A 20,317-nucleotide genomic window follows, 5' to 3' on the forward strand; every position below is an offset into this window, starting at 1 on the left:
CCACGACGGCCAAACTTCGCGAAGGAAGTCGCAGACCACCTCCACGGCGACCCAGATGTACAGCCTTCGCGAAGGCCTTCGCTAAGCGGGATAGATCATCACCTTCCTCGGCTTCATCCCTAGATGCGGACTCAGACCGTCAGACCTCACGGAAGCCCTTTCGGTCAAATCGCCGTTCCCCAGGACCGGACGCAGAGGAAGCTTCGCTAAGGCCTTCGCTGAGACACCTGACTACGACGAGCTTCAGCGAAGCTATCAACATTCTCCTCACAGGTCTCCGAGAAGGTCAACCCATAGGCGCCAGTTCACCAACACGATCTCAGCGCCGTTAACCGCTACCGATCTCCTCGTACATCACCACACAAGTCTGCACACAAGTCTACAGTCAGGTCTCCCCGGCGTCACCCGACATAGAGATAGAAATACACAGTCCACCATCAGAAGAGCATCAACCTCTCATCAGTGATGCTGGGATGAAAATGATGGAGGCATCATTTTCTCAGGCGGCTGAGATCACGATATTGGATGGTAAACAACCTAGATCTCTCTTCACCTTCCAAGAGTGGCAACTTCGGCGCAGACATACCTGATAAAGGAAGGCGAGGCAGGCGCCATCACCTTACCTCCAATCGACTTCGATTGCTGCGGTGCCACAGTATGTAGACACAGCCTACCATAAAGCCATAACAGTTCAAGCGCCAGCGTATGTTATTGGCATTAATAGATCTAGAGCGATCAATGAGATTCTTATCACCAGATTTACGTGACCACGACTTCTGAAGATGATAGGATGATCTACTCGGCTCTACTTATGCAGAACCAGCAAGAACCACACCCTGTATGAAGCTAGCGGCTCATATATTGATCGGTTTCTAGACACTTCGCTAAGGAAGTCCCAGGCCACCTCAGAAGGAGCTACAGCCTCACCAGTTACAAGGGACGTCCGCGGAGGAGTAAGCTTCACCGACCCACATATTGCTGAGTCGCGGCGTAAAACAATACACTCACTCACTCACTCCCTGTTGAACACAGAGGTGGATTGAAAGCAAGCGGCTCATATATAATATATATACTGATGGGGCTCTGACTCAAATAGCCAGCGAAGGTCGCTCGCTGAAGGCTAAGTTAACTCAAGTCTACCTCACACAGGAAATCTAGATTGGATGCTTGAGGCGAAATCTCCGGCGTCCACCCAGGAATTCTCCTCCAAGGTCTCCATATATTAGCCACTTTCGTCATATATAGCTACTTCGTCAGTCCGTTCAAGACATCGCATAAGTTGTCTATCAACTGTATGCCATATGCAAATCTATAAGCCTACGAAGACAATTGCACAGGCTATTTACAACACAGAGCGTCGCTATATTAATTAATCAACGGACGTTGCATAGATCTTCACAGAAATCAACCTTTCGGTATGGATTGCTAGAATATGCAATCCCGGGACTCGATACGATTATCTACATGCGTGACCATTACGCAGATCTGCAGACAATTCAATATCGAGGAAATTGAACAGCAGCCTTGTTACAGCGAATTATAACTCATAATCGTCAAAGTTTCTGAGGAAGAAATATGTACAACAAGTTCAGCTTTAATTCTACAATTATGACGATACATTCATGTATACAGTCTACAAGCTGACAACTTGCAAGTTTATTGTACCTTTATATAAGAAAGTCGGAATTATATTCAAAACTGAACTTACTTTCACGACAGCCAGGAAAATAACCTACCCAGCATTAATATTACAGGCGAGGTATTTGGGCCGGAGGTTTCAGCGTTTACCTTTAACCCTCGAAAAACATTGGTCACTCGGGTAACCGGGAAGCTCACGGTGAAGACCGGCGATTATGCTAATATCAGCGGCGGCAAGATTTTATACAAGGTTTTTCCTGCTACACGGTGACATCACAGCGGGTATTCTACAGAATCAAAATGCCTTGTTCTGATTGGACGGCGTTGGACCAGCGACCTCACATGAGAGGTCGATCTTAGTTCACAGGTCAACACTTACGTTACAAGTGACAACTATATATCAGTGAGCGAGCAAGCCTCCTTACAGTCCAGTTAATCTGAACCTTCATGATTGGGCTGCTTTCTTCCAGGTTATAGACCTCCCCTGTCAAGTTAGGGCCGAGGCACGCGGCAGTCAGGCAATTTTACATAAACTTCAGCGAGGACAGACACGCTTGGTTGTGCACCTACATCGTCAAGGACTTACTTGGCGAATAACCTAGACGCGGCGGGATACAAGTGGATCTAAATCCACAGCGTCTCAGACTACAGCTGAATTTCATAATCAAGCTACTAACACAACTAGATGGTTAGTAAACCTGCTTAAACTTTCTGATTGGAGAATTAAAGCGGAAGTTTCACCCTCCAACTTGGGGATCTGAATATAGTGCTCCTACACCTCACAAGTGAGGTTTATGAACTCGCAACCTGGATGACATACTTGGACTTCGCTTGATGCGATGATTCTATCACGATGGCCAGCAAGAGCACTGTAAATTTATCTCCACCCGAACCAAACAGAAGGGAATAATACAACAGATTATTTCCTCTATCATCAACTTACATGGGAATGAAATCTCACGCATTACTATATCTCCGTTTGGATCAGAACTGTCATACTCGTACGCATACAAGACAGATGGACCCAATCCGACCCTCCATGAGCTTTAATACTCATGATATTAGAGCGCTAACTTCTGCATTGATCTACACAATGTTATTTGAAATAATGGAGGGTTTATTTTCTGGAGATCCGATATGGTGATTGCCAACCATTATCTGAGAGATATCATCACCCGAGGGGCGTCTCAGGTATCCGCAATTAGATCCCATGGTCTCCTTTAACAGTTGACAGTTCCTGGGAGAAGATAGTCGATCTTACAGATTTCTACTTATCTTATAACAGTACTAAATAGCTACATGCTATATATAATTTGCTTAAGTTCTTTTTATCATCACAGTACTATGATTATTACATCATACAATATATAAGTTAACAACTCTACAGAGTTGGTTATTATATATTTACCTTAACAATTATATCTTAAGCATAGTACTATACTCAGATTGTAAAAATATATAAGCTAACAAACTCTACAGGTTTGGGCTATTATATAGGTAGCTTAAGCTTATTCATATCTTAAAGCTCAATTACTATGTTTATATCATATAAGTATATTAGCTAACAAACTCTAAAGAGTTTTTGCTATTTGGCTTAAATCTCATCATATCTTAAGCAATATGGTTACATTATAGCATGTATTAGCTAACAAACTCTACGGAGTTTTTGCTATATGTAACAAAGCTTATTCATATCTTAAAGCGCGGTACTATGTTTATATTATATATGTGTTTTGCTATCAAAACTCTAAAAAGTTTTTTGCTATATATATATATTTGGCTTAAGTTTCATCATAATTTAAGCTTTATGGTTACATTATAATTTGTATTAGCTAACAAACTCTCTGAGTTTTGCTATTATATATGTAGCTTAAGTTTCCTTCAAATCTTAAGCTCAATACTATGTTTATATCATATATAAGTATATTAGCTAACAAACTCTCACGAGGAGTTTTGCTATTATATATGTAGCTTAAAAGTTTCCTTCAAAGCTCAATACTATGTTTATATCATATAAGTATATTAGCTAACAAACTCTACGAGGAGTTTTGCTATTATATATGTAGCTTAAAGGTTCCTTCATAAACTCAATACTAGGTTTTATATCATATAAAGTATTTTAGCTAACAAACTCTAAAGGTTTTTGCTATTATACAATTAGCAAGTTTCATCATATCTTAAGCAGTATGGTTACATTATAAAATGTAGTTAGCTAACAAAACTCAGACGGGTTTTGCTATATATATATATAGCTTAAGTTTAATTATATCTTAAGCTCCAGTACTATCAGGTTATAACATAAAAGTATATTGGTTAATAAACTCTAAGAGGTTTTTTTTGCTATATACATTTAGCTTAAGTCTAATCTTATCTTAAGCTTAAGTTACTATGGTTACATTATTAATCTATAAGCTAATAAACTCTACAGGTTTTGGCTATTATATATGTAGCAAGTTAATTATATCTTAAGCACAGTACTATACTCATATTGTAAAAATATATTAGCTAACAAACTCTACAGAGTTTTGCTGTATATATATAATAGCTAAGCTTATTCATATCTAAAAGCTCAGCATTATATCTATATCATATAATTATATTAACTAACAAACTCTAAAGAGTTTTGCTATTATATAATTAAGCAAGTTTAATCATATCTTAAGCTTAAGTACTATGTTTATATCTTAAAAGTATTTACAGCTAACAAACTCTAAGGAGTTTATACTAGCATATTAACAAGCTTAAGTCTATTAGTCTTAAGCATTGTATTAATGTTATATATACTTTATCATAACAAGTACTTTGTAATAACCTTTATATGGCAGCTGATAAGTTAGCAGCAGGAATTCCATCAGTTCAGTACCTTTATGAAGTTCCCATGGGGTTATTACAATCATCACAGTTCAAATCACTAATTATTAAAATCCAAAGTATTATATATTTCCCACCTCCTTTCCGTGAGTCTACAAACTAAAAGAGCATGAGTCAGGATAAGGGAAAATATGTAATTTTTAAGTAAAATTGATATTTTATACTTATCCTGACTCATGAGGTAAACCCCTCCCATCACTCCCCACATAACACTTTGGATTTCCCTGTAATTTCAAAATGTTGGGCTCAGTATATGAGGAGAGAGTGAGGCACATGGGTGGAGGTGGCGCCCTCGTTCCCGAGCTTGTGGAAGGGAGGTAACTCGTGCTCAGTACTAATTAGTGATTTTACATTGAAGGGAGCTTCAATTAGGGAGATACAAGTGTTCCACTATGTTCGCAAGAAGAAGAAGACAAGCAAAAAGAGCATGAGTCAGGATAAGTATAAAATATCAATTTTACTCTAAAAATTACATATTTATGTTATTCAATTTTGTCCCTTCTGACCCTGACCAGCCTCACTGTGCCAGGACCACCTGACCTCTCTCTGCTGCATTTTTATCCCCTCTGTCTGTCCGTCCGTTCGTAATCATTTTGTTTCCAGAGCATAACTCAAAAAATGTTCAGTACTTTTCAACAAAACTTGGTAGATATATCAAACAGAACCTAAGGTGGTGCCTTTTGCTATTTACAGATTTTTGGCATTTTTATTTTTCCCGTCCCAAAAGGGAGGGGTGGGCTTCGTTTCTGGAGCACAACTCGACGACTTCTTAATATCTTTCAGCCAAACTTTGCAGATATGTGAGGCAGATCCCAAAGTGATGCCTTTTGTTATTTGCAGATTTTTGTGATTTATTATTTTCTTGGTTTCCATGGAAACGATTCGGACTTATTCAAAAAAATAGTCAAGCTTGATTTTAAGTAACTTTCAGATGATTTGTTCTTTCAAATGTGGGGGCTGGGGGGATATGTCATCTTCTGATGACTCTTGTATCTTAATCTGTCAAACAATATGTTAGGCTACTAATATAGTGCAACACTCCAAGGTATGTCTGCTGTAAGTGAATGCTGTCCTGGGCCTAGATTTTCAAACTACAAGTTGCTCGAATGTGTTATTTGGCCATACCATTTTGCCCTACCGGGTACCCACTTACTGTAGGTGAACAGAGGTGAAATCAAACCATAACATTGCCTGTGGAAAAACTTGCTACTTATTGTGCTACAGTTTATCACATTGCTCAACACAAACAGTAGATTGTAAATCATCTCGGGGAGAATGAATTCAAACATACTCAGCTGACAATTCTTTACATACTTTGTGAAATAGGATGTTTGCAATATGTTTTGATTGTAACTATATACCTCCCTCATGTTTATACATGGGTGTATGATCTGACATACATCTTCCCTCACTGGTGAACAACTACATGTGCTCACTGGTTAAGAACCCTATTCTTCCCTTGGTTACAGATATATTTTTCCGCTGGTTACAACTATATTTCCTCTCTGGTTACACTCATTTGCTCACAAGTTACCGTCATATTCCTGTAAGGGTTAGCATCTGAATTCCCCAATCTGTTAACATCCATATTCTCAACTGTTTAGTAGCATTATTCTCCCACTGCTTAATGCTACGCTCCCTCAAACTTTCTCTCATGCTCCCCCACTGGTAACAGCTACATTCCCTCTCATGTTACAGCCATATTGCCCTACTGGTTACTGTTGCATACCCTCAGATAGCAGGTGTATTCTCACTGGTTACATCCATACCTTCCCCAGGTTAAATCCCATACTCTTCCGTTAAATCCATACTCCTGGGTTAAATCCATACTCTTCCCTGGGTTAAATGCATACTCTTCACTGGTTAAATCCAGCTTCCCGGGTTAATTCCATACTCTTCCCAGGTTACAATCCATACTCTTTCCCAGGTTTAATCCATATTCTTCCCCAGGTTTACTCTTCCCCGGTTTCCATACTCTTCCCCGGTTTAAGGTGTTAAATCCCGAATTCCTAAAATCCATACTACTCTCCCCAGGTTAAATCCATACTCTTCCCCAGGTTAAATCCATACTCTTCCCCGGGTTAAATCCATACTCCTGCCCAGGTTTAATCCATATTCTTCCCCAGGTTAAATCCATATTTCTCCCCAGGATATAGAGAATATTATATGAGTGCCCATTTCATACTATGTTTATGACACGAGTGCCTAAATATTGGTATTTCCCGAGAGAGAGTGAGGGATATACCGATTTTTAGACACAAGTGTCATAAACATAATATGATATGGACACGAATATAATATTCTATTTATTACCGAAGTCGACAAATAGAAGAAAATAAACCCAAATCTACTTCAAACATAGGCTGGTTACCCGCCGTCGCTGTATGTGGAACACAAAGTCACAGTAGAAAGAAGATGTCGTAGTATTGTTCATGACGTCACGTCACCATGACAAAGTCATATTTAGCCCTAGGGCATCGTATGCAAAATATGAACCCAATATTTTCGCCCCGGAGGTAATAAACATCTTTATTCTTCCCCAGGTTACATCCATACTCTTCCCGGGTTAAATCCATATTCCCTCCCAGGTTACATCCATACTCTTTCCTCAGGTTAAATCCATATTCCCTCCCAGGTTACAGCCATACCCCTCCACTGGTTCCAACACGAATGCTCTCCCTGCTACCAGTGTTACAGCAGTGTTACCCAGGTTCGAGACATATGGCCTTGATTATGACCATGCTCCAAAGATAAGACAGACAGTAGATAACCAGTAGTCAACACACAGCCTGGCTTCCATCTTGCTGGGGGAGGGTTCCTGGCCACAGATGCCTTGTGCATGACTCAGGTTACTTCAGAATCGCCTTACATCAGCCCATATTAAACCAGGAACTTGGGGGTTTCATCTCGTACTCTCTGTGAAGGTGTGAGTGTTATGGCTGAGCTGTGTGTGTACATGTGTTAGTGTGTAAGATTGTAGCGAATCATCTAGATCTGTTCACCATCTTCATGGAGATCGTCTAGATCTGCCCAGAGGCTTCTATTTAGCCGTACGACTAATATGAATGAAATAATTCCCAAGTTGCCCCAATTCAAGAATTTATGATAATAAGAACTTTAAGAAATTCAAAATTTAAACAATTATATCAGTATTTTCACAATGCAACTGCCAGAGGCACTGATTTAAAATCCTAGATAAATTCCTTTATAGATTGTACATGTAAACATTGAGTGGATAAGTAGCAAGTAATTGTATCACATTTGAGCATTTATGTTCCAAATATAGTTACATAGCACTTAGTGATGAATCTGAAATGCTGTTCAGAGCTGACTTGACCATGTCACATCAAAATGTGATAGATAATATGTATTGCATCTAGTACAGGTACATGTTGCACCTGGGGCGGTGGGGTAGCCTAGAGGTTAAAGCGTTCGCTCGTCACCCCCAAGGCCCGGGTTCGATTCCCCACATGGGTTCAATGTGGGAAGCCCATTACTGGTGTCCTCCGCCGTGATAAGCCTGGAATATTGCTAAAAGCAGCGTATAACACAACATACTCACTCACTCACTCACTGCACCTGATGCTGGTACATGTTGAACTTGGTTCATGTACATGTTACACCTAATATAGGTATATGTTGCACATGGTATAGGTACATGTTGCACATGGTATAGGTACATGATGCACCTGGTACAGGTACATGTTGCACATGGTATAGGTACATGATGCACCTGGTACAGGTACATGTTGCACCCTGATATAGGTATATGTTGCACATGGTATAGGTACATGTTGCATATGGTACAGGTACATGTTGCACCTGGTATAGGTACATGTTGCACCTGGTATAGGTACATGTTGCACCCTGATATAGGTACATGTTGCACATGGTATAGGTACATGTTGCATATGGTACATGTACATGTTGCACTTGGTATAGGTACATGTTGCACCTGGTAGAGGTACATGTTGTCCTGATATAGGTACATGTTGCACATGGTATAGGTACATGTTGCATATGGTACAGGTACATGTTGCACCTGGTATAGGTACATGTTGCACATGGTATAGGTACATGTTGCATATGGTACAGGTACATGTTGCACCTGGTATAGGTACATGTTGCACATGGTATAGGTACATGTTGCACATGGTATAGGTACATGTTGCACATGGTACAGGTACATGTTGCACCTGGTATAGGTACATGTTGCACCTGGTATAGGTACATGTTGCACCCTGATATAGGTACATGTTGCACATGGTATAGGTACATGTTGCACCTGGTATAGGTACATGTTGCATATGGTACAGGTACATGTTGCACCTGGTATAGGTACATGTTGCACCTGGTATAGGTACATGTTGCACCCTGATATAGGTACATGTTGCACATGGTATAGGTACATGTTGCATATTGTACAGGTACATGTTGCACATGGTATAGGTACATGTTGCACCTGGTATAGGTACATGTTGCATCCTGATATAGGTACATGTTGCACATGGTATAGGTACATGTTGCATATGGTACAGGTACATGTTGCACCTGGTATAGGTACATGTTGCACATGGTATAGGTACATGTTGCACATGGTATAGGTACATGATGCACCTGGTATAGGTACATGTTGCACCCTGATATAGGTACATGTTGCACATGGTATAGGTACATGTTGCACCTGGTATAGGTACATGTTGCACCTGGTATAGGTACATGTTGCACCTGGTATAGGTACATGTTGCACCTGGTATAGGTACATGGTATAGGTACATGTTGCACATGGTATAGGTACATGATGCACCTGGTACAGGTACATGTTGAACTTGGTACGGGTACATGTTGCACCTGGTATAAGTACATGTTGCACATGATATAGGTACATGTTGAACTTAGTGCTGGTACATGTTGCACCTGATATAGGTACAGGTACATGTTGCACCTGATATAGGTACAGGTACATGTTGCACCTGATATAGGTACAAGGTACAGGTACATGTTGCATCTGATATAGGTACATGTTTCACCTGATATAGGTACATGTTGAACTTGGTACGGGTACATGTTGCACCTGGTATAAGTACATGTTGCACCTGATATATGTACATGTTGCACCTGGTATAGGTACATGTTGCATGTTGCACCTGGTACAGGTACATTTTGAATTTGGTGCCGGTGCATCTTATATGCATGTCCTAAGTAATCTCAGTTTTACCTGCCAAAGTTATGTGTTTGTTTATTGTACTTGTAGAGATAGCAAGTTTCTAAATTCAGACTCTCAAATTACACACTCTATTTATATCGATATAGAAAATAACATATTCAGATAACTACTAACAAACAAAATGCAACTTCATCAGAGAGAAAAAAAGGATTTTAAAATAGATCAAGTTTTTGGTGAATGTCTAACTGAGAAGGTACAAGCATAGTGTGATCACTGACACTTGCCCTGCAGACATTCCACAAGTACTTCACAACACACAGATAGCTTACAGAGGAGCTGCTGCTCAAGATAAATTAGAAACCCAAAATAACCACTTCCTCCAAAAGCCAGATTCCTGGTAGAAAATTAAAAGAGTTTTTGTAAATTTGGCATGGAGGGATCCAGCTGTAGCATATCGTAATGATAAAACTCTGTTTATATCACTTGAAGAAAATTGAGCCAACATGATGGGTGACCCCTACGGAAATAACCGCTCCTCCGCTCATACTTCATGTCCAGATCCAAGATAAGCATAATTAAGAGCTGAGAGCATCCTTATAGTCATGGCTATTTTATTTTATCACAGGAAAAGAGCCAATCGTGAATGGAACAGGGCGGGCACCTCCCCCAGTAGCTCCCAAACCTACTCGTCCCTCTGAACGGGCAACAGTCGAGTCTTTGCTGGATGAGCTGGAAGTGTCTGTACCATCCCATCACGGGTAAGTCCCCATTGGGATTTCAAACTTATAATAAGGATTACAGCGTCAAACCTTTCTGTGGGCTCATGTTTATCTTTGATGAAATCATGTTCGATGGTTTTGTCTCTTTTCAAGTGCATTTTATGTGAAAAAAACTTAAGTTGACTGATGAAACCGACATTGTCATACCTGTGATGTTACTGGTATTTTTCCTTACATCCAGTGTAAACCTTTAAATGAACTCTTAAAGATTTGTATTCATTTTGGGCAAGATTGATCAAGAAGTCTCATAAATATGTAAGACTATCTGCTTGGTGTCGGTTTTCAGAGCTGGTAACGACCTTGGTCATTACTCTGGACCCACCTCTCCCCATGGCCAAGTAAGAGGAGGTCCCCCTGCCCCTAACGGCCACCCAGGAGATGCTCCCCCCACCCCAGGGGCATCTACAGCTACCAAGGAGCTGGATGATCTTATGGCATCATTGTCTGAGTTTAAGGTAAGGTCTCAGCTCTGTGTTTTCAGTTTTATCGAACATGCCAGTCATCAAGAAGTAACTTTTCTTTTCCTGATAAGTTATCAGTTTTCAGATATTAATATCTCTGTGTTGTGTTGATCTCAAACTTGCTTCTCTTTCTGATGAGTTGCCAGCTCTCCAGGGAGCTAAAACTTCTGATAGGATGGATGAAACTTCGGAGCTTTGATGGTATTTAGGAATGATCTCCTCTTGGAGTGTACAGATATGTTTTAGTTAATGTCTACTTGAGGGATTTATTAGCTGTAAGGCTAACATCACTGTCAGAGAGCACCTGTTGTAGGAAGCAGAGTTTACCATACTATGTCAGGTTATCTCATGTACAGTTTGTAAGCCAGCAGGTTCTTGTTCCTGTGAGTCAGTCAGACATGCTGGTTCCTCTGTTGTACATGGAGTCAGCCCATTAGTCAGCAGGTGCCTGTTCCTCTGTTGTCCATGGAGTCAGCCCATTAGTCAGCAGGTGCCTGTTCCACTGTTGTCCGTGGAGTCAGCCCATTAGTCAGCAGGTGCTTCTTCCTCTGTTGTACATGGAGTCAGCCTGTTAGTCAGGAATGCTTGTTTCTCTGTTATACAGGGAATTTACCCATGAGGTAGCAGTTACTTCTTCTTCTTTTGTACATGGAGTCAGCCTGTTAGTCAGCAGGTGCCTGTTCCTCTGTTGTACATGGAGTCAGCCCATTAGTCAGCAGGTGCCTGTTCCTCTGTTGTCCATGGAGTCAGCCCATTAGTCAGCAGGTGCCTGTTCCACTGTTGTCCGTGGAGTCAGCCCATTAGTCAGCAGGTGCCTGTTCCTCTGTTGTACATGGAGTCAGCCTGTTAGTCAGGAATGCTTGTTTCTCTGTTATACAGGGAATCTACCCATGAGGTAGCAGTTACTTCTTCTTCTTTTGTACATGGAGTCAGCCTGTTAGTCAGCAGGTGCCTGTTCCTCTGTTGTACATGGAGTCCGCCCATTAGTCAGCAGGTGCCTGTTCCTCTTTTGTACATGGAGTCAGCCCATTACTTAGCAGGTGCCTGGTTCTCTGTTGTCCGTGGAGTCAGCCCATTAGTTAGCAGGTGCCTGTTCCTCTGTTGTACAGGAAGTCAGCTTGTTAGTCAGGAATGCTTGTTTCTCTGTTATACAGGGAATTTACCCATGAGGTAGCAGTTACTTCTTCTTCTTTTGTACAGGAGTCAGCCTGATAGTCAGCAATGCTTGTTCCTCTTTCGTACAGGGAGTCCGTCCATTAATTAGCAGGTGCTTTTTCCTCTGTTGTACAGGGAGTGAGTCCAATAGTTAGCAGGTGCTACCACTTCTACAGAAGAGTAGGTTTTGGGTTTAGAACCCTGGAAAACTGACTGGCTGTTACCTCTACAGTCATACTACCAAGTCCAAGACTTTTAATGTGACATGTATCACCCATGTTAGGCTGTTGAAAAGATTGTTTGATATCTGAAAGTGAAAGTGTATTTTTAATGTTAAATTCTGTTTTTCACAGCTTCAAAACAAGCCTCAACAAGCAAGTGTAGAACCAGCATACGCAAAGCCAAACAAAGGTACTGGACGTCAGGTGACCCCAACCAGCCCCATGAACCCAAGTATTCCTTCACCCAACCAGTTGGAGACCATGCTTGGGGACCTGCAGTCTGACATGAACAAACAAGGGGTCAGCACCAAGACTAAGGGTGTGTGTGCTGCCTGCAACCAACCCGTCGTGGGCCAGGTGAGCTATTACAGATGATACAAGGGTGTAACAAATGGTGGTCAGCACCAAGACTAAGGGTGTGTGTGCTGCCTGCAACCAACCCGTCGTGGGCCAGGTGAGCTATTACAGATGATACAAGGGTGTAACAAATGGTGGTCAGCACCAAGACTAAGGGTGTGTGTGCTGCCTGCAACCAACCCGTCGTGGGCCAGGTGAGCTATTACAGATGATACAAGGGTGTAACAAATGGTGGTCAGCACCAAGATTAAGGGTGTGTGTGCTGCCTGCAACCAACCCGTCGTGGGCCAGGTGAGCTATTACAGATGATACAAGGGTGTAACAAATGGTGGTCAGCACCAAGACTAGGGTGTGTGTGCTGCCTGCAACCAACCCGATGGAGTGGGCCAGGTGAGCTATTACAGATGATACAAGGGTGTAACAAATGGTGGTCAGCACCAAGACTAAGGGTGTGTGTGCTGCCTGCAACCAACCCGTCGTGGGCCAGGTGAGCTATTACAGATGATACAAGGGTGTAACAAATGGTGGTCAGCACCAAGATTAAGGGTGTGTGTGCTGCCTGCAACCAACCCGTCGTGGGCCAGGTGAGCTATTACAGATGATACAAGGGTGTAACAAATGGTGGTCAGCACCAAGATTAAGGGTGTGTGTGCTGCCTGCAACCAACCCGTCGTGGGCCAGGTGAGCTATTACAGATGATACAAGGGGTGTAACAAATGGTGGTCAGCACCAAGACTAAGGGTGTGTGTGCTGCCTGCAACCAACCCGTCGTGGGCCAGGTGAGCTATTACAGATGATACAAGGGTGTAACAAATGGTGGTCAGCACCAAGACTAAGGGTGTGTGTGCTGCCTGCAACCAACCCGTCGCGGGCCAGGTGAGCTATTACAGATGATACAAGGGTGTAACAAATGGTGGTCAGCACCAAGACTTAAGGGTGTGTGTGCTGCCTGCAACCAACCCGTCGTGGGCCAGGTGAGCTATTACAGATGATACAAGGGTGTAACAAATGGTGGTCAGCACCAAGACTAAGGGTGTGTGTGCTGCCTGCAACCAACCCGTCGTGGGCCAGGTGAGCTATTACAGATGATACAAGGGTGTAACAAATGGTGGTCAGCACCAAGACTAAGGGTGTGTGTGCTGCCTGCAACCAACCCGTCGTGGGCCAGGTGAGCTATTACAGATGATACAAGGGTGTAACAAATGGTGGTCAGCACCAAGACTAAGGGTGTGTGTGCTGCCTGCATGCAACTCTTTAAACCTGACACCAGGATTATTAATGGAACCATAGGCTTCTGTTGAGGTTTTTGTTAGAACAATTTAACTAAATGTTAAATAGTAGAGTAGGTTGTCCACAACAGTTACCTCAGAGGAAGGTGAAAAATTGATGCAAAGGCAGAGCAGTCCTTTCTAAAAAACACGAAGGGCCATTTACTCCTTGATACAAAGATAACAAAATATTTTGTCAACAAGTTTCACTTTTTAATGCTTCATTAATGCATTTATGAAGAGGATAGCAGTTAAAATCAGTCCCCAGCAGCCATGTTTACCATACACGGCCTCTGAATGGGTAACTTGGTTGTCATCATATCCCAACAGAGTGGGTCGTTGCTCATGTCAGTCACTGGTTTGTCTGGTCCAGACTCAAATATTTACAGGTCGACATCACAAACGTAGCTGAAATATTGCTGAATACAGCGTCATTTAACCAAACCAACTTTCAAAGAGATTTATTTCTGGCTTATACAACTGATTATTCTATAGTACTGGAGGTGGTTGAGAGTCTAGTGATATAAAAGAATTGGGAAGTTCTTAAGTGTTTTTGAGTTGTGTAGTAAAAAGTGTAAACAGTAAAAAGTGTAAGTATAGTCTAGCCATGGAGTCTGGAGTGAAGTGCAGGAATGAAGACTGAGTGTCATGATGTTGATTGTGGTCATATGTTGATGTTGTTTTGAATATCTGCAGGTAATCACAGCCCTGGGGAAGATCTGGCATCTTGAGCACTTCACCTGTAGTCACTGTAACGATACACTCGGGACTAAGAACTTCTACGAGCGCGACAATCAGGCCTTCTGTGAGAGAGACTACCATGAACTGTTTGCACCACGATGTGGCTATTGCAGTGGACCCATTGTAGATGTAAGTATGCACACACACTTGTACATAGGTGAAACCATCGTAGATATTATGCATCTTTACACATACAGTAGAACATGGATATAGCGAACACGGATATAGCGTACAAACAGATATAGCGAACAAATTTAAAAGTCCTGTCAATAGCCCTTTATAATATCATTAAAATTATACCCGAATAACGAACTCGTGAGTAGCAAATTAACGGCTATAGCAAACTGATTTACCACCCCCAAGACCCAATTAATGACGTGATTAGCGAACTCACTCAGTGTCAGCTCAGCCACTTAGCGGTATACATCAACCTTGTTGGCGGTGAATCAACATTGTTTGATGGTCATTAATTAATTAACAGGCAAACGTAAAGCTATCACCTTTGACACCAAGCTTCAGATAATTCAGGCTGTAGATTCAGGTGTAAAGACAAACATTTGCTTTCAACTTTGGCATTCCAAAATCCACTCTCAGTTCCATTATTAAGAATCGCGAATCTATTCTTGCAAAATCTGTGTCTACTGATTTTGGCCCCACCCGAAAAATAGTTAAGAGATGCCAATCACCAAGATGTAGAAGATTTGTAACCTCAGCATATACATGTCTCTACATTTCTACAATCCAAGATGGTGGTCAAATGTGACTAACGAACAACGGATATAGCGAACTAAATTTCTTGGTCCCTTGGAGTTCGTTATATCCATGTTCTACTGTATATGAATAGTGAACACATTGTAGATCTGATATAGATGTACATGCACATTCACTCTCGCAGGGTATTTTGGTAGGATCTGTTTCAGTAAGATTGGTTTGGATTACTTGACTTCTGGTATCAGGAAATATGGAATAGGTTTGTCAATAATTAGTTTCCATATTTCTGAGAAGACCACCTGTGAAGATCTGGGTTAGAGGTGGTGTTCAGCAACCCTTGCTTGTCATAAAGGGCGACCAATGGGATCGGGCATCAGGCTCATTGACTTGGTTGGCACATGTTATTGTATCCCAACTGCGTAGATCGATGCTCATGATGATCACTGGATAGTCTGGTCCAGAAATATTTTTTTACAGACTACCGCCATATAACTGGAATATGTTTGAGTGCAGTGTTAAACAATATACAGACAAACAAGTGTTCTGAGCAGTCAGTTGGGATTACAGTTCTGCTGTCGGTGACAGGAAGACAGAACTAACTATTAGAACTAAGCTGTCCAGTTAGATATCTTGTTACTGAACTTTGTACTCCTGCTTTGTATCAGAAATGTATCACGGCTCTGGGTAAGACCTGGCATCCAGAGCATTTCTTCTGCACCAAGTGTGGCCGCCCATTTGGGGAGGAGGGATTCCATGAAAAGGACGGGAAAGCATATTGCAGGTAGGTTGTTGTTGACCGTTGACCGATATTGTAGATTGGTGTGATTTGTTGACATTTAGAGGATTGTAGATGGGTGTGCTTGTTAACCATTAGAGGATTAAGAGACTTTTCTGAGTTTCATCTTCTTTTATTGTAAAACCCAGAAAAGTCTCTCTGTATATCAAATAGCATCTTCTAAAATGCCAATCAAACATCCATTTGAGGATTGTAGATGGGTGTGCTTTGTTGTAGATGGGTGTGCTTGTTAACCATTAAAGGATTGTAGATGGGTGTGCTTGTTAACCATTAAAGGATTGTAGATGGGTGTGCTTGTTAACCATTAAAGGATTGTAGATAGGTGTGCTTGTTAACCATTAAAGGATTGTAGATGGGTGTGCTTGTTAACCATTAAAGGATTGTAGATGGGTGTGCTTGTTAACCATTAAAGGATTGTAGAATGTGTAGATGGTGTCACACTTGTTAACCATTAAAGGATTGTAGATGGGTGTACTTGTTAACCATTAAAGGATTGTAGATGGGTGTACTTGTTAACCATTAAAGGATTGTAGATGGGTGTACTTGTTAACCATTAAAGGATTGTAGAATGTCTTTGCACTGGTATCTGTCACTGACTCCTATGTGTCATAATGTTCAATGTTTTGTGTCCAGGGATGACTACTATGAGATGTTTGCTCCGAAGTGTGGCGGTTGCTGCAACCCCATCATGGACAACTACATCACCGCACTGAACCGCCACTGGCATCCCGAGTGCTTCGTCTGCTGGGTAAGAATCTGTTACTTGATCTCTCTGTGACGTTCATATGTCTGCACTACAATATCTTTGACCATTGTGACAGCTTTCAACACTGTCACACGAATGTATTAAATCTGCTGTCACAGCTTCAGTCACTGTAACACTAGTCTGTAAAATCTGTTACATCGATCACGTTAACCTGTCGCAGTAGTCCACCTGTTCTGTGACGTCACACAATATTTGCATGATTTTTTATTAATATGGTCAGTTGATAGCCCAGCAGTTAACCCAGATTGTTGCTCCAGGTCCAGGTTTTGTTCCTCATCGGGGTACAACAGTGTGTGAAGCCTGTTTGTTGTCTACTGTGATACTGCTGGAATGTTCCACAGATTGCAGAAACAAACTCACTCACCTCACTCATTGAACAATATCACTGAAATTTCATCAAACGTCTGACTTAATACTTATGATTCATGAATTTCTTTTGAAAGATTCAGTTGAGAAATTTCATCAACCTTTGACTCCAAGCCTGTTGTTTGTTCCAGGATTGCCGAAGCCCGTTCGGAGGAGGTAGTTTCTTTGACCACGAGGGGCTACCCTACTGCGAAACTCACTACCACTTAAAACGAGGCTCTCTCTACGCCAGCTGTCAGAAGCCCATCACAGGAAGGTGCATCACGGCCATGTTTAAAAAGTTCCACCCCGAACACTTTGTGTGCGCCTTCTGTTTAAAGCAGCTGAACAAGGGGACATTCAAGGACCAGGGCGACAAACCCTACTGTCATCCCTGCTTCGTCAAGCTGTTTGGCTGAATTACCAGCCAGTGTTCAAACATGTCTTCCAGGACTGCCATGTGTCATGCCCTGACCAGCTTCCGGCTGACCACACACATGCACATTGGCACACCACATGCAGCCAGTTCTGCAGTTATTTGTATGCAGAGGAAGTAACTTTCTACGCTATGCTTTTTCAGTTATTGGAAATCTCTAAGATTCAAAATGATGTTATGGATTTGCTAGTGTGATAATTCCAAGTCGGAGGCAGCCAGATAAAGACCAGAAAGTAGCCACAACCCTCTGGTCGACTTTGTGTGACATGGTGTCATTGGTTACAGACTCCGGGATATATATACCATACACATATACCTAGGTGTGGGATACGGAGGTACCAAGTACTTGGATGATGCAGGAAATACACGAAGGATACATAGGTACTGAGTACTTGAATGATACTGCAGGATACAAGTACTTGATACTTACACTCGCCACAGGTCCTGGCAGGCAGAGATACATGATACAGGTACCATGATACTGAACAGGACTACAAGCACTGGATACTTACACTAGCCACAGGTCCTGGCAGGCAGAGATACATGATACAGGTACCATGATACTGAACAGGACTACAAGCACTGGATACTTACACTGGCCACAGGTCCTGGCAGGCAGAGATACATGATACAGGTATCATGATACTGAACAGGACTACAGGACACTGACAAAGGTTTTTGCTGACTGATGCAGAGATAAAGGCAAACTAGATGCAGGTAATGAGATTAGGACCAACTCAAACATGGTACAGATACAGAAGATACAACGATACTTCTACACCTACCATGATTCCAATACCGACTGTATGTACAAAGATGCAATGATTTAGGATATTAGTCCCGAAACACCTACTGAAACAAAATGGATGCCTGTATAGAGATGTGTGATGCTTGAATTCAGACTGCCTGAATCTGAACTGTCTGAACTGTCCCAGTCGGTGTCCTCCACTGCAGCAACTCAGCTCTGACATCTCCGAGTCATCATACGGAAGTTATTTTTATTATGGAGTATATTTCCTACAAGTCAACCGGTACACCCTCCTCAATCAGAAACAGTTGTGAGTGCAAGTCTTTGTTTCAATGTTTCATCTGGAATATCAATACCATCGAGAACCTGCTTGTCAGAAAGTTGTATGCTTTGCTTGTTAAATGATATTTTCCACACCAACAATGTCAGTGACCTTTGGTATTTTTAAGTGTCCAATTCAAAACAACTGACCATACCATAATATATATGGACACGGTCATGCTTTCTCCAAACCACATGACAGATGAAAACGTGGATTACCTTGACTGACATGACCTGCGAGTTTATTAGGTGGATACAGAACTCCAGTACCAAAAGTGGTTCCAGCAAACCGGTTCCAGCAAACCAGTTCCAGTAAACTGGTTCCAGTAAACTTGTATGTGTGAGCCAGTACCTGTCTTCAAGATGCCAAGCCTACACTTCGTCACTTCGTTGCCTGCTGATTGGCAGCCTGCAGTTGGTTGTCAGGAATACTGCATGTGTCTTTTTCTTTCTGTTACCTTACGACTACCTATGGAAACAAACATCATATGCCTTATTTTACTCTTTCTCATGACACTTGACTTCCCAGTATCTTTCATCAGCTAGCAATAAGTTTGGCTTGCTGAGCCCTGTCAAAGGGAGACAATCCTTTTCTATCCGAGAGATGTTGTGCTCAAAGGGAGGCAACTCTTCTCACTCAAACAAGGGAGTCCTGAAAATGACTATCAATCATCACTTCTGAAATCAAACTTTGTGCATATTGTGATTGTATTATAATCAACATTACAACTGGTAGCATTTATCAATGTTATATATGTTTCTGAGATATGACATAGCCTGTTGCTTTGTGTAACCTTCTGCCATTCATTTCTGAAATGGATATATAGAATTATGTACATAAAACACACTTGTTTGGTGTTTGTTGACCCGACACAGTTTTAACACAGTTGATTAATTGTGCATTGTGTAAAAAGGAAGGGAGGTAACTCTTGCTTGGTATTTATATTGTGATATTTATAGCTGCTTCTATGCAGATAGACAAACTGGCACAGATACTTCATTGACAGATGCATCTTTATGTGCTCTACACTGATAACCCACAGGTGATTATTGACACTAAACTATGGCTTTTGTAAACAACCTCATAATGAACTGATAAATATAATAAACTGTTTAGGGGTCTCTGCCATTTGCTTTACATTTTAGTCCGAAAGGTGTATGAAATACAATTATGATAAACTAAAATTTATTGTCAATTAGAGTTTCGAAATATTTTTTATCGAAATTAATGAAACTTAATAGCCGGTTGGGTGGAACAGTGGTTAAAACATTAGCTTGTCACACCAAAGACCCAGGTTCGATCCCACACATGGTTACAATGTGTGAAGCCCATTTCTGGGCATAAAACCTAACTCACTCACTCGCTCACTCTATCTGCACCTTGCCTTCTGACTTTATTTGTTCTGCAATGCTGAAGTGCCAAAACCTTCTGTTAATGGACCCACTCCTATTGAACCAGCACCATCCACTCCTTTAGTTGTAACACACACTTTATCTGACACTTGATATGATAACAAGGTGCTATTATCTATTATG

At 41.6% G+C, this 20,317-nt stretch overlaps 1 protein-coding gene across 2 annotated transcripts in view; it reads left to right on the plus strand.

Annotated features, from left to right (window-relative positions):
• Nucleotides 1-18,209, plus strand: part of LOC124260822 (paxillin-like) — a 68,556-nt gene extending 50,347 nt beyond the window's left edge. For both annotated transcript variants that reach the window (XM_046695139.1, XM_046695140.1), the window contains exons 4-10: nucleotides 10,302-10,434; nucleotides 10,742-10,910; nucleotides 12,425-12,649; nucleotides 14,614-14,787; nucleotides 16,035-16,150; nucleotides 16,799-16,913; nucleotides 17,429-18,209. In XM_046695139.1, the coding sequence (XP_046551095.1) occupies nucleotides 10,302-10,434; nucleotides 10,742-10,910; nucleotides 12,425-12,649; nucleotides 14,614-14,787; nucleotides 16,035-16,150; nucleotides 16,799-16,913; nucleotides 17,429-17,695 (1,199 nt within the window). In that variant the 3' untranslated portion in view covers nucleotides 17,696-18,209. The remainder of the gene's footprint in view (nucleotides 1-10,301; nucleotides 10,435-10,741; nucleotides 10,911-12,424; nucleotides 12,650-14,613; nucleotides 14,788-16,034; nucleotides 16,151-16,798; nucleotides 16,914-17,428) is intronic.
• The last annotated feature ends 2,108 nt before the right edge of the window (nucleotides 18,210-20,317 follow it).

The sequence above is a fragment of the Haliotis rubra genome, unplaced genomic scaffold (genome assembly GCF_003918875.1).
Source record: "Haliotis rubra isolate DU_JTF1 unplaced genomic scaffold, ASM391887v1 Scf778, whole genome shotgun sequence".
NCBI classification, from domain to species: Eukaryota; Metazoa; Mollusca; class Gastropoda; order Lepetellida; family Haliotidae; genus Haliotis; species Haliotis rubra.